Genomic DNA, 14,028 nt, shown 5'->3' with positions numbered 1-14,028 from the left:
ACTCACAACTTTAACCAAAATGACAGCTTCCTCCCTCCCCAGTTTATCAATGTGGTGAAGGATGCAGTCAATCTCTTTCCTGCTCTCCCCTCTACCATTAGCTGTTGTTTCTGACCCTTGGGGAGCGGTAAAATCTGGGCAGGGAGGAGACCCACCTTTATTTGGCTGGTGCCTTTGTGATCTGAATCTGGCGCTCTCTGGCTCAATAATGCCCAAGGTCGATTTTTTTTTTAGCTCAGGGGTACTTTTTGTTGGTTTCTTGGAGATTCTTCTGCTGGTATCCTCCAAATGCAACTTCCACGAAGCAGGTGATTTCTGTCCTCTGGTTAAAAGGTATGAATAAAACAGGGTCCTTTGGGGGTCTGTCTGCTGCATCATTTAGCTTCTGCAGGCAGCCTTCTTGGGCACATTCCCCCCCCTTTTTTTTTTGTTGGCTGCATGGCATGTGGGATCCCGATCAGGGATCGAACCTGCGCCCCCTGCATTGGAAGTGTGGAGTCTTAACCGCTGGACCACCAGGGAAGTCCTGGGCATGTTCCCTTTGAAGAGAGCTTCAAGTCCACTCTCCACAGGTCCAGTTAGCCCTGGGTGGAAAAAGTCACACATGTTTCCCCACAGTTGTTGGAAAAGTGGTCTGCTCCTACAGCCGCCTTCTCTTGCCTCTGGCTCTTTTCCTGCCCTGCTGCCTTGGGGCCTTCTAGTCACAGCTTCTCATAGCATGCCTTCTGCTTCCCAAAATCCTGAGATCAAAAGTCCTCCGAGTAGTCCCCTGGAAAATGCTTTGTCCCTTGAGAGAGAAAAATATACGGCGTATGTGGCATCTATTCAGAACTGCTATATTGCCTCTCAGGGGGTATCACATATAAATTTATACAAAATATAATGAGAATATAGAATATAATGTGAATGGTGCCCCCTGGAGGTGCAAAGCTGCAGGCAGGCCTGACTGTATTGGCCTTGCTGGAACTTTAGGTGAATCCTATTACATGTAATAGTATAAGAATAGAGCTAACACATATACTGTTACCACGTGCTGTGCACATGGTGCTTTACCTATTTTATTCAAGCCTCATACCAATCCTTCAAGACAAGTACTATTATTCATGGTTATTTCACAAATGAGTAAACTGAAGCCCAGACTTTTTCAAGGTTACACAGCTAGCAAATGGCGGGGCTAGAATTCAAACGCAGGGAGTAATGGCTCCAGAAGTTGTAGTTCTAAGTCCATCTAAAACATCTTGCCTGAGGGTTTGACTTTTCTCATGTCATTCTGGGGCAGGCTACACATTAGGTACAGCACGGACCCTGAAGTTAGGCGGATATGGCTCAGATCCCACGCTGCCATTCAGTAGCCATATGGCTTGAGATAAGTTACTTAATTTTCCTGAAACTTAGTATCTTCGTCTAAAGATGCTAATACAACCTGACAGTTGTTGGCAGGATTAAACATTCGTTTACTTTTCCCATCTTTCTGCAAAGAGAAGAGTCAAACTGTAAGGACGTCAGATAAATGTGAAATTATCAATACTCCATCAAACACCGGGGAAGGGAGGTTGGGAGACCGAAATTAGTCAAAAGTATTTAGTAAATGACTGTTGGGTGCCAGGCGCTCACTAGCGCTGGTTTTCTGGGCGATGAATTCAGTACGTTCTCTCCAGGTCATTCACACACCACAAAGCCCTGCTTATCTCTAAGGGGCTGCGGGGTCTGAGTGAGGCAGCAGAGATGGCACAGTTTTGCTGTCAGATCAGCCTGGGCCACTGTGTGACCCTCATCACGTAACGTCTGCTTCCTTGCATGTGGAAAAGTGCTCCTGATGACACATAGCATGCTCTACATAGAGGGTAACTCTGAGTACGTCTGATGATGACGGGTCCTGGCTACTTAGGAAAAGCAAGGGGCAGCTGAACTGGGTCCGCGCCGTGGAGTCCGCGGCGGGTCTTTTCTTCGGCCGGAACAGTTCTTTCGGAACTGGGTCCTTGCCGGGACTTGGAAAGCGGCACACGCGGGCCGGGGGCGGGGGCCGGAAGCGCCGGCCGCTACCGCGCCGCGTGTCCTTTCGGAGGGAGGGACCGCGAGCTGAATCGCGGAGGACGGGGCGAAGATGGCGGCCTTCTCCGGTGCGTCTGCGGAGCTGGGGCTGGAGCGGGCGGCCCGATGCACGCCTCGGCCCTGGGCCGGCTGGAGGGGAGCCTTTGGGGCGGGGGCGGACAGGTGCCGCGCGGGACAGGAGGGAGCTGTCCAAGGCGGTCCCCTCGGTCCCCGCATTGCGGGCGGATCAGTGGCGGCGCGAGAGGCCCGATCGGTGCGCCTCGGTGTTTCAGGGAGAGCCTTTCCCTCCAGGTGCTGGCCGAGCCGGGCCTCCCCGTGCTCGCTCTCTTCTTTCTCTCCTTCCAGTCTCCCTTCACTCGGCTGTCCTGCCAGGACACCCGGGGGTGCGAGAGCGATGCGGCGGCGTTGCTGCGGCCGCTCTCGGAGCCCCTGCCTCTTGCTCTTTGACGTGGCAGTGGTGCTCACGAACCCTTTTCTGTCCGCGCCCGACAGGCGCTTGGCCTGGCCGAGAAGCAGCAGGGCGCGGGGAGGGGTCAGTTGGAAATGACCATCGTGCATCTAGTTGTTTTCAGGCCCTTCCAAAACTAAAAGTTCCAGGCACAAACCTGATCTTTATTTGTTGTTAAGCTTTATTATATCAACAGTAACGTTGAATATCTAAGCTAAAGGGAAAGCATTTTCATCCGCGTACACACGAGCCCATCACAGATTTTGGAAATCGTTGTTTATTTGCGGATGATACCCTCCTTTATTCCAAACAGGAATTTTAGGTGGCTAACCTAACCCGACAGTTGTTTTTCTCTTTTCCTTTATCATCCTTCCTTTATACATCCACAGTTTTACAAGTTGCAGTAAGTCTTATAGACTAAACGTTGTACATTTATATAGCAATAAATGTATCAAATTAGGGCTACTATGTTTTAATATTGTTAATCTATTAAGATGACTTCAGATATAACAGTATTGTACTTTCTTCATTTTTCTCCTATTAGAACATTAGGAATTCCAAGTTTTTAGTCGTGAGAGAGGATTTCTGATTGTTTTAGTTGCATTTCATAATAGGCAAGGGGGAATCTGCTCAGCCTGGAAGCTGTTTTTGTTTCCCCAGCTCTCTCCTCAAACAAGATTCCAGAGCCAAGGTGTGTAGAGCAGTTCCAGGTTGTCATTTTATAGGTTCACTTCTTTGGGAGTCATGCACAGATTTCAGGAATATTAAAGGACTAGAAGAGTCTGTGATGTGAAATAAAGACAAAAGTGGAATCAACAAAGAGCATGAATATTCCTGTTTTGAATGTTAAAAATGTTCTGTTTAAAGAAAACATGGTTTCAAAGCAAACCTGCAGAAAACATGACCAGAATGGAACAAGAAATTGCCTGGAATTTGCTGAAAGCTGTCTGTGGTTGCTGCTTGCAATAGAATAGTTTCACAAGCAGCTTCAGCTTGCAGTATTCTGTATGCAGCATATTGAAGACGATCACTCCCTTTTTTTAAGCAATTTGCGTTGTAGGAGAGAGAATACACCTAGACTTTAATGGGGGCAATTTTTAAAAAGGTCAGCTTGGATATACAACTTTTGATCTTGAGTAGTTTTTCAATCTGTGGATTTTTCTGAAGAGACTTAGGGGTGGGAGAGCCTGCCTTTTTGAAAAAGATTTTTACACTTTCCCATGTCATCAATGTTTATATTAACTAATTTACTATACAAAATGTTAGTGTTGTATCTATTGTTAATTGCTAGTATGCGTCTTCTCACCTGATGCAAAGAAAAAGCTACTCTTGCAGTGGATTGTAGTTTTATTTTATGCCTTTTCACAAATGATTACAAGAAATACAAAATTTCCAAATAGATTTGGAGCTGGGGCTTGGGTATATTTGAGTGTTGTTCATTTTTTAATAGAAATATATACTTTTGTAAAGATAACAATAATAAAAGCTACATTTTAAAAATGCAGACTTAAAAGAAAGATCACTTCTTATTTGGAAAGGAGATTTAAGTAATACAACTCACTATTCCATGTGTACCCTCTACAGTTCATTTGAGAAGTGATAAAATTTCAAAATCCAATCAGAGATAACCCAATCTATTCATTTAGGATTCACTTTGATGTAAATTACTTAAATATGTGAACAACTAAGAAGAGAGTAGTTCTTCAGCTGACATTTCCAGTTAACCCAAGTTCTCACCAGCAGCCCCTCCCTTTTCAGTTTACCAGAGTTTTGATTATGACTGCCTATAAATGTGGGCTCTCTCTACTTGCTTATTCATTTTTCTCAGATCGCTGAGGGTATTCACATGGTCCTCAAAGAGTCAAGGCACATGATTTCCACATTATCTCTAGGTGAAACAACCATGGTACTGGTCTAGAACTTTCTCTTCAACTCTGGCAGATTTTTCGCCAGTCATAGGGAGGAGACACTCACTGGTGGATACTAGGTACTAAGTGATAACTATGTGCCGGATGCATTCATATGATTATCTGTAATCGTCCCGTATTCCTACAACATAAACAATATTAGCTCCATTTTGTGTGAAGAAATAGGTTTATAGCTTGCCTAAGGTCACATTGCTAGTGAGAGCTTGAATTTGAACTCAAGTCTTTCTCCAAAATTTATACTCAAGAGATACTATGTAACTGAGCTATGCTTCAAACCTGTTTCCCCACTGAACAGTAATTTTAAGAGCAATATGATTTAAGTTTAGTATGTGTAGTTTTTAAAATTAATTTTTGTTTTCAGAGATGGGTGTTATGCCTGAAATTGCTCAAGCTGTGGAAGAGATGGATTGGCTGTAAGTACCTCCATCTTTAAAAGCTTAAATGTACCTGTGACAACAATGTTTTTCAATTTAAATAGTGGTTAGTGTTTTTATCAAATATTTTTGGGCCCAGTTGGATAAGTGAAATTCAGTTTTTTCCTGTGATTCTTTAAATCATAGAGTTTCCTTTCTAAACGTTGATATATTTTTAGCTGAAAAAGATTGGTAGTGTTTTGTTTTGTTTTTTTTTTTAAATTTGAGAGACAGATTTTTTTTTTTTTTTTAATTGATTAATTAATTAATTTATTTTTGGCTGTGTTGGGTCTTCGTTTCTGTGCGAAGGCTTTCTCTAGTTGTGGCAAGCGGGGGCCACTCTTCATCGCGGTGCGCGGGCCTCTCACTATCGCGGCCTCTCTTGTTGCGGAGCACGGGCTCCAGACGCGCAGGCTCAGTAGTTGTGGCTCACGGGCCTAGTTGCTCCGCGGCATGTGGGATCCTCCCAGACCAGGGCTCGAACCCGTGTCCCCTGCATTAGCAGGCAGATTCTCAACCACTGCGCCACCAGGGAAGCCCAGATTGGTAGTGTTTACCAAATAAAATTCTCTTTTAGGTTTATAATTTAACATGTCTTAATTAGCTTAAGTGATTCTTTTTTTTTTTTGTTAACTAACTAAAATTCTTCAAAATATGATTCTTTTAGTCTCCCAACTGATATCCAGGCTGAGTCCATCCCCCTGATCCTAGGAGGAGGTGATGTCCTTATGGTATGTTTAAATGTGGTGAGGTGGTTGGAAGCTGGGGAAACACAAGTCTGGGGCTGTTTGTGACCCACTTTAAGAACTCCATAGGCTTAAAAATGGTATTTTCACCAAATTAATTTTATTTGTTCACAAACATTTAAGATACCTATGCTACATTCGAAGTAATTAGGTAAAAGTTGTGGGGAACACAAAGGTGAGTAAAATGCAGTCTTTGCCCTTCAGAAACTTCAACCCAGTACCACAGTAAGACATGTACATGGATAAATGTCATACAAGGGAAAATGTGACACCTGCCTGAGAGGTGCAAAGTATGAAAAGATTCAGGTGGGGTCCAGTTACCCTTCTGCTTGAGGAATCATAAAGGACTCTGCTTGGAAGAAGTAGATTTTGGACAAGGGAAGATAAAGGAGGAATGCTCTCTAGGTAGAGAGCACATCAACAAAAACTGTGAATAGGAGAATGCAGGATATGATCCCAGAGTAATTCACTTCAATGGTAGCATAAAATACATGTGTCTGGGGTGGAGAGTGTAACTTGAGATAAGATGGGAAGTATACAGTGGGTCAGATTATTTGTGGCCTTTCTTAAGTGTCATACTAAAGAATTTGGGTGTTTGTTGGCAGTGTGGATCATTGGAAATGTTTAACCGGGGATGCGTTGCACGGTTAGAATTGTGTTTTTATGAAGACTGATTTGGTAGCAGCTTGTAGTGTAGCTCTAAGACATGAGATACTGTTAGGATACTTTTGTAACAATCTAGGTTAGAATAATAAGGGTTTAGATTTGAATGGTAGCCATGGGAAAATAAAAGGGAGAACAGATTTTTGAGGGAATGGAAGAGAAATGGCAAGATTGGCAATAAAGTTGAATGAGGAAATCTGAATAATCTGGAGACACTGTGGAACTAAAGGTAGCTTGTGAATTGTTAAAGATTTCTACATGGTATCACATTAATTTGATTTCCTTAACTGACAACTTAAACTTTTTTTTCTTTTTCATTTAGGCTGCAGAAACAGGAAGTGGAAAAACTGGTGTAAGTAATAAACTTAAATTGACTTACTTTGTAAGAGTTGATTTTATTTTTCATGAATTTATTTTACTTATTTTTGGCCGCGTTGGGTCTTCATTGCTGCACGTGGGCTTTCTCTAGTTGGCAGTGAGCGGGGGCTACTCTTTGTTGCGGTGCATGGGCTGCTCATTGCAGTGGCTTCTCTTGTTGCGGAGCACGGGTTCTAGGTACACGGGCTTCAGTCGTTGTGGCACGCGAGCTAAGTAGTTGTGGCTTGCGGGCTCTAGAGCGCAGGCTCAGTAGTTGTGGCGCATGGGCTTAGTTGCTCTGCAGCATGGGGATCATCCTGGACCAGGGCTCGAACCTGTGTCCCCTGCATTGGCAGGCGGATTCTTAAGCACTGCACCACCAGGGAAGCCCGTAAGAGTTGATTTTTAAAGCAACTTTGAACAATGGTTTTTACTTTGAAATATTTAATCAAATATCCTCCTTCCAAAATGTAAAAAGTGGTTGCTTGCCACAGAGAACAATATTTTTTTTGCCAGCTCATTCTGAAATAAGATTTATAAGAGTATGGCTTTAAGAATATAGTTTAAAACTGGTCTTGGAGAAAGAGTTACAGTATCTTTAGTATTTATACTCACTTCTGAATTTTAATGCAGTGGCTCTAGTAATAAAGAAGTTGCAAATAGAGGTTGATCTCCTGTTGGCCTAGACTAGAGAAACGGTTTGTCAGAATAATATTTATCCTTTTTAGTTTAGTTCATTCTGTGGGTCCCGATTGTTTATTGTTTTGGGCTATCAGCTGGTTCGTATTTCCTTCATTCAGTCAACTCTTGTTATCTTACTGGTATTTTGGGTTTGGGAAAATTGGAGCAGCGCTCAGGAGTATGTGTCATTATTTAAGGTGCGTGCATGATTTTTGTAATTCATATTGATTATTGAACTGTCACTGATATCTGAATGCTAATATCGAGAACTCTTGTTTCTTTGCTAGGCTTTCAGTATTCCAGTTATCCAGATAGTTTATGAAACTCTGAAAGACCAACAAGAAGGCAAAAAAGGAAAAACGACAATTAAAACTGGTGCTTCAGGTAATTTTTGCATATTATTAATTTCCTTTTGTATAAATTAGTAATTCTCATTCCTGGCATTTACAGATGTGAAGTTTTTTTTTTTAATAAATTTATTTTATTTATTTATTTTTGGCTCCACTGGGTCTTCGTTGCTGTGTGCGGGCTTCCTCTAGTTGTGGCGAGCTACTCTTTGTTGCAATGCGTGGGCTTCTCACTGCGGTGGCTTCTCTTGTTGCGGAGCATGAGCTCTAGGTGCGCAGGCTTCAGTAATTGCAGCACGCAGGCTCAGTAGTTGTGGCACACGGGCTTAGTTGCTCCGTGGCATGTGGGATCTTCCCGGACCAGGGCTTGAACCTGTGTCCCCTGCATTGGCTGGTGGATTCTTAACCACTGCGCCACCAGGGAAGCCCCAGATGTGAAATTTTAGTGTGCATTTTTATTGTCAACATCCAGGGGATGGTATTGTCATTTGGTGCCCTGGAAACCAGCGTGCTAAATGTCATTTAGAGCATAACACTGAAAGATTGTCCCTCCTAAGATACTAACAGTGTTGTCTTTGAGAAAACACTGGCATTTTAGAAATTATATTTAGTTATTTTAATGTTTTTCTTAACCTGATAACTTTTTATGCATATATTGAAGATAAATTGGTACAGTATTTTACAAAGGCATTAAGGAAAGATTTTACAAATAGTTGATAGAGTATAAACCCATGGTGGTAGGAAATATTGCCTTCTACAGGGAAAAGAGGCATGCATTTTCCTTTAAGGTAAGAAAGAAGGAGCCCAGGAGGTTGAAATGTAAAGTGTACCTTTTAAAGTCAGTTTCTTATTTTCAGTCCTATCTCCATGGAGATTGGTTCTGTCTGTGCCATGAGCAATCTTACATTAGTTTTCTCATCCTTAAATTTTGTTGCTTTTATTAAATGGTTTCTGAATTCCATTCTATCTTGAGTAATCTATGGTTTTGTTATATTTTAAGTCACTTATGTTTCATGATACAAAATAGGATTGTGACAAAATTGCAAGCTTAAGTGGAGTGAGCTGGCATATCAACATTTTCTTCTCAGTAGTTTGAAAGTAACAATGTTACATAGTTTGTAGAATGAACTCATTTGTAAATGAATTGTGAGATAATGGATATGAACTATTTAGACTATTAGTCTGTTTAAAAATAGTCTCAGAATTTGTAGCAACTATAAACCATCATTTATCAGAGAGAGTGATGAAAGAGAAGGATCCTATCTGCTTCCACAGAAGGGTAACCAGAATGGTTGTAGTTCCAAAAATCATGTCCTATTAGGAGTAAGGAAGCTAGATATTTAAACATGGAGAAACAAACAAAAAAGGGAGGTGGTATAATTGTTAAATCATTGTTGGGATCTGGAGAGAGAATAATTGTTCTAGAAAATACTGTTTAATTCCTAGTAGCTTGATTGAGCCCACAATGGATAGAGACCCTCAAGAGAACGTTACTTCTCCATCATTTCAGGTGTTTAAGCAGATGATAGGTATCATTTGACCAGAAATAACCTAGAAAAGATTTCTACCTTGGGTGGAAATTGGGCTTGAAAACACATAGCATTCTCTTTAGCTATTGTGATATTTTGATTATCCAGACTCTTAAGATGTTTTAGAAAAGGAAGATGCTGATCCCATAAAAGCGAGGAGGAAAATATTTTGTGACTTATGAATTATTTAAAATAAAGGACTTGCTTTTCTTAATGATAATGATAAAGTGATAATTAGATTCTGATATGTTGGTGGGTTATTTTCGTTATGATTGAAGTCACCAGAACTTCATTTTATTAATGCTTTCATAGTTATGACAAAGATCAGTGCCATCTAATAAAAAGACACTGAAGCAAGTGAGCAGAAAAGGTTGCCCTGGATGGGCCAGTGACTATTATTTTTGGCTTGTTTCAGTTTTCAGTTTCAGTTTTGCCTTTAATAAAAACAGCAACAGTTTTTTTTTTTGTTTTTTTTTTTTAATTTTTATTTATTTATTTATTTATTTTTAATTTATGGCTATGTTGGGTCTTCGTTTCTGTGCGAGGGCTTTCTCTAGTTGTGGCAAGTGGGAGCCACTCTTCATCGCTGTGCGCGGGCCTCTCACTATCGCGGCCTCTCTTGTTGTGGAGCACAGGCTCCAGACACGCAGGCTCAGTAATTGTGGCTCACGGGCCCAGCCGCTCCGCGGCATGTGGGATCCTCCCAGACCAGGGCTCGAACTCGTGTCCCCTGCATTAGCAGGCAGATTCTCAACCACTGCGCCACCAGGGAAGCCCACAGCAACAGTTTTAATCGTACATTCCAAATAGTGTGTAAAACCATATTGGATCTAGAGGAGTTAAGATATCATATAAAATATAAAATATTTGCTTTATTTTTTGTAGAATGTTTTAAATTATGTTTGTTTGGGGTTAACTTTTCTTGTTTTAATTTGCTTAGTGCTGAACAAATGGCAAATGAACCCATATGATAGAGGATCTGCTTTTGGTAAGTGGATAGATTTTAGCAGCACATTTGTGATTCAGAAACTTGTTTTTAATGCAATATTGAGGAAAGATAAAGAATCCTTGTAAACTGGTAAGGGGTTCTTGTGTTGACAGCAGATAAAGTGTTACCTGTTTTAGTAAGAAAGAGATAAGCAATCAGTGGAAAATGGACAAAGGATGTGAATAGGCAGTTCACAGAAGAACCAAATCCGAATGGCAATAAACATACAAAGGTCAAGTTTACAGGTAGCAGGGAAATGGAAATTAAAGTTACAGTGAATGTTGTTTTATACCCATCTGATTGGCAAGAATCCAAAAGGGTGATAACCGACTTACAGATTACTGCCTCTCTGGAAAGGAGTTTGGCATTACCTGTTAATATTTAAAAAAACATATATTCCTGGAAGGTCAAGCTCATTGGAATGAAAGTGCCAGTATGTAAGAATATACTTTCAAAGCTGTTCGATGCAACATTATTTGTAATGATAAAAACTGCCAGCAAAGTAAATGATACTGCTAGAATGGTAAACAAAGATTAGGGTGTATCCAAGGACTATTGTGTAGCCATTATGAAGAATAAGTCAGAACTGCAGAGTTGACTTGGAGGAATTTTCTCCAGGTGTCAATGAGTAAGAAAATCAGGATGCAGAGAAAGGTAAATGGGCCTTGAGGAATCATGACAGAAACAAACAACCCCACACTGCTACTCTCTACCATGTGATACCTAATTTATGTAAAAGTTTATATATGTATATATGCATAAAGAATTTTAAATACAAAATTTTTTATGATTTGCCCTTGTCAGAGAACTTTTTTAAAAGTTCAGTGGTTTATATAATGTACCCATATGAATAAGAATTTATACTTTGAATAAATAATTTAATTTCTTATAAGTGAAGGAAAATGTGTGACGAGATGCTTTTTTAAAAAATTTCTTCTACATTCAGGTGGCGAATATGATTTGCAAGCCTGAATCAGGACAGAAGTTATAGTTTCCAGTACAGACAAAAGCCAAATGCTTTACTTAACGCCAAAAAGCACCAATAAGCACTATGACTATGATGTATAATATAGAACTTCATCTTTTAGAGCCCTAATATTAGCAAATAACAGCTATAGGGTTATTTGTTCAGGCTTTTCCTGCTTTCCCTTTATGGTTTCTGGATCCACGGATTAGGGAACAAGCCAGAGTTTCTGTTTTTCTTTTAGTGTAGCATTCACTCAAGCTCTAATTTCGGCATAAAATCAGAGCAGCAAGCATTGATGAGTGGGTGCTGCGTCATCCTTAGTATCCGTTTCTTTAAAGGACTCTAAGAATAGTTGTCTAAACATGTGTTGGTGATGCAGCTGCGGTAGTACAAGTCAGGTTAGGTGCTCTGTTGATGCCTTTTTAGAATTGTTGTGGTAAAATCCTGTCCTAGCCAACAGATAACAGTAGAGAAACTAGTCCTCAACGTAAGCCACAGCCCTCCAGGGGATGAATGAGGGCAGCTACTCATGGGGACGACATTGCTATCCTTCAGGAATCAGCAAGTCTCAGTCCCTGGAACATTGCACCAAGTAATGAATTATCTTATTAGTGAGACTGAACGATACTTATTTCAGAATGCGTGATTTATGTAATCTGTATTGACATGGTTTTCTGTGTTTTTCTCAAATCCAGCAATTGGGTCAGATGGTCTTTGTTGTCAGAGCAGAGAAGTAAAGGAATGGCATGGATGTAGAGCTACTAAAGGATTAACGAAAGGTATTTAAACAACATTTGTTCTTGTCTGAACTTTTGGGGTGATGTATTAATACATGAACTTTCTTTAAAGTAGCTTTGAATCAAGGATCTGAAAAGATTTTTAATGTTACAAAAAGATCTACAATTCTTCATTTGGAAGATACAAATTGTTATTCAGAAACAATGGGAAAGTAGCTACATGGTGAATGAATCATAAGTGTATAATTTATGTAAATCTCAAAGTATTTTGCCCTTGCAGGGAAACACTACTATGAAGTATCGTGTCATGACCAAGGATTGTGCAGAGTTGGGTGGTCTTCTATGCAGGCTTCCCTAGACCTAGGTAAGTGTTTCTAAAATAAACTGAATTTGTTGTTTTACATTTGTGAATTTTTAACATTTTATTTTAGTGGGGAGCAAAATAGTAAACTTAACCATACAAAGTTTATATTTAGAGACATGGAAATAATAATATTTACCTATACCCTCCTTGTTCCAAGAAAGATTTGAAGTACCAAAAAAATAGATATTATAACATCATAAAATCAGGAGGAATAAGGTTAAGGGTATGAATGAAGTCAGTAAAGTTAGTATGCATTAATATGTACCACACAATACTGTGTAGATGCTTCAAATTATCTTCAGCTTGTGAACTTTTATGGTGCTTTTAACTTTATTCTTACCACATTTATAAACTACTTTTAAAATCTAGGTACTGACAAGTTTGGATTTGGCTTTGGTGGAACAGGAAAGAAATCTCACAATAAACAATTTGATAATTATGGAGAGGTAAGTTGTATTAATGACTTAATCATAGTGTTAGTAAGTTTTCCTGCATACTTACTTGATCACTCATGACATGACTGAGGGTATAGAAATGATTGTGAAATTCAAGTGAATTTTCTGAATATTTTCCATGGAAAGTTCAGATTGGGACTTCAGTGAAGAAATGTTACAAAATGAGAAAAATATTTTTCTTTTGTGCCATTTATCAGCCCCTCCAAAGTATATTACTTTGTTTTCTGTGTTCCCCCCATTTTGATTTTGGCTTTGACTTTAATACTTGTGTCGCTCTCATTTCTTATTTTGAATCATGTTAAATCTAAATATACTTGTTGTGGTAGCCGACATCTCTAGTAATGTGGAGGATCCTTAATATCATGTTGCTTCTAAAAAGTCCGTCTGATGCTTCTACTATTGTATATGATATGCTGTACTAGGCATTTTTAAAATCTACATTAGAATTTAAGGAAGCATTATGCAACACTAACACATACTTTGGATGCAGCTATATTTGACCTTTTAACCTTATTTTCAATTTTGCTTTTTATTAACAGCACTTGACTTTTTGGTTTTCTAGGAATTCACTATGCATGATACCATTGGATGTTACCTAGATATGGATAAAGGGCATGTCAAATTCTCCAAAAATGGTAAGCTTTCTAGGGACCGTTTTGTTAGAGAGTATATGTGATATTCATTATTTGTGATTTTTTAAATTTCCTCACCATCTTCAGTCTTCTTTCTCTTCCTCCCTGCCTTTCTTTTGAACAAATACTTACTGAGCATTTGCTGTGTGCCAGGCATGCTGGTAGGTGCTGGAGATACAGCAGGAAATGGACTAGACACATTTATGTATACTTTTGTGGGGCTTAGCTACTGATAGGGAGAGACAAATATATATGTTAGGTGGGAACAGTGCACTGAGGGAGCGTATAAATCCAGGTAAGGGGATGGAGAGCATTCTGGGGTGGTCAGAGAAAGCTTCTCTGAGAAGGTGACATTTGAGTAGAAATATCTTGGAAGAGTATTTCAGGCAGAGGGACCAGTAATTGCAAAGGTCCTGAGATGAAAGCGGGCTCGGGGTATTTAAACAGTGAGGGGGCCAGTGGGTCCGGAGCACACTGAGCATGGGGGAGGGTCGTAGAATCTTAGGTCAGTGAGGTGGTGAGGCCAGGCCATATAGGACCTTATAGGCTATGATACAGACTTTGACTGAGATTGGAAGCCATTAGGTTTTGAGTAGAGAATTGGCATCATCTGTCTTTAAGAGTTTAACAGTACAATCACTGTGGCTGCTTTGTTGAAAACACTGGGTGGTGACAATAGGTAGGGAACCAGTTGGATGCTAAGAGTTCTGTTTGGGGCAAG

The 14,028-nt window shown here is 40.1% G+C and overlaps 1 protein-coding gene across 1 annotated transcript in view; it reads left to right on the top strand.

Annotated features, from left to right (window-relative positions):
• Positions 1 to 1,985: 1,985 nt before the first annotated feature.
• Positions 1,986 to 14,028, top strand: part of DDX1 (DEAD-box helicase 1) — a 34,800-nt gene continuing 22,757 nt past the window's right edge. The window contains exons 1-10 of the mRNA XM_036873248.1: positions 1,986 to 2,120; positions 4,790 to 4,841; positions 5,509 to 5,572; positions 6,573 to 6,602; positions 7,576 to 7,672; positions 10,105 to 10,152; positions 11,815 to 11,898; positions 12,137 to 12,220; positions 12,590 to 12,666; positions 13,238 to 13,310. Of these exons, the coding sequence (XP_036729143.1) occupies positions 2,105 to 2,120; positions 4,790 to 4,841; positions 5,509 to 5,572; positions 6,573 to 6,602; positions 7,576 to 7,672; positions 10,105 to 10,152; positions 11,815 to 11,898; positions 12,137 to 12,220; positions 12,590 to 12,666; positions 13,238 to 13,310 (625 nt within the window). The 5' untranslated portion in view covers positions 1,986 to 2,104. The remainder of the gene's footprint in view (positions 2,121 to 4,789; positions 4,842 to 5,508; positions 5,573 to 6,572; positions 6,603 to 7,575; positions 7,673 to 10,104; positions 10,153 to 11,814; positions 11,899 to 12,136; positions 12,221 to 12,589; positions 12,667 to 13,237; positions 13,311 to 14,028) is intronic.

This window comes from Balaenoptera musculus, chromosome 13 (assembly GCF_009873245.2).
Source record: "Balaenoptera musculus isolate JJ_BM4_2016_0621 chromosome 13, mBalMus1.pri.v3, whole genome shotgun sequence".
Taxonomy (NCBI): domain Eukaryota; kingdom Metazoa; phylum Chordata; class Mammalia; order Artiodactyla; family Balaenopteridae; genus Balaenoptera; species Balaenoptera musculus.
Note: the sequence above shows the minus strand (reverse complement) of the source record. Positions and strands in the feature narration are given on the sequence as shown.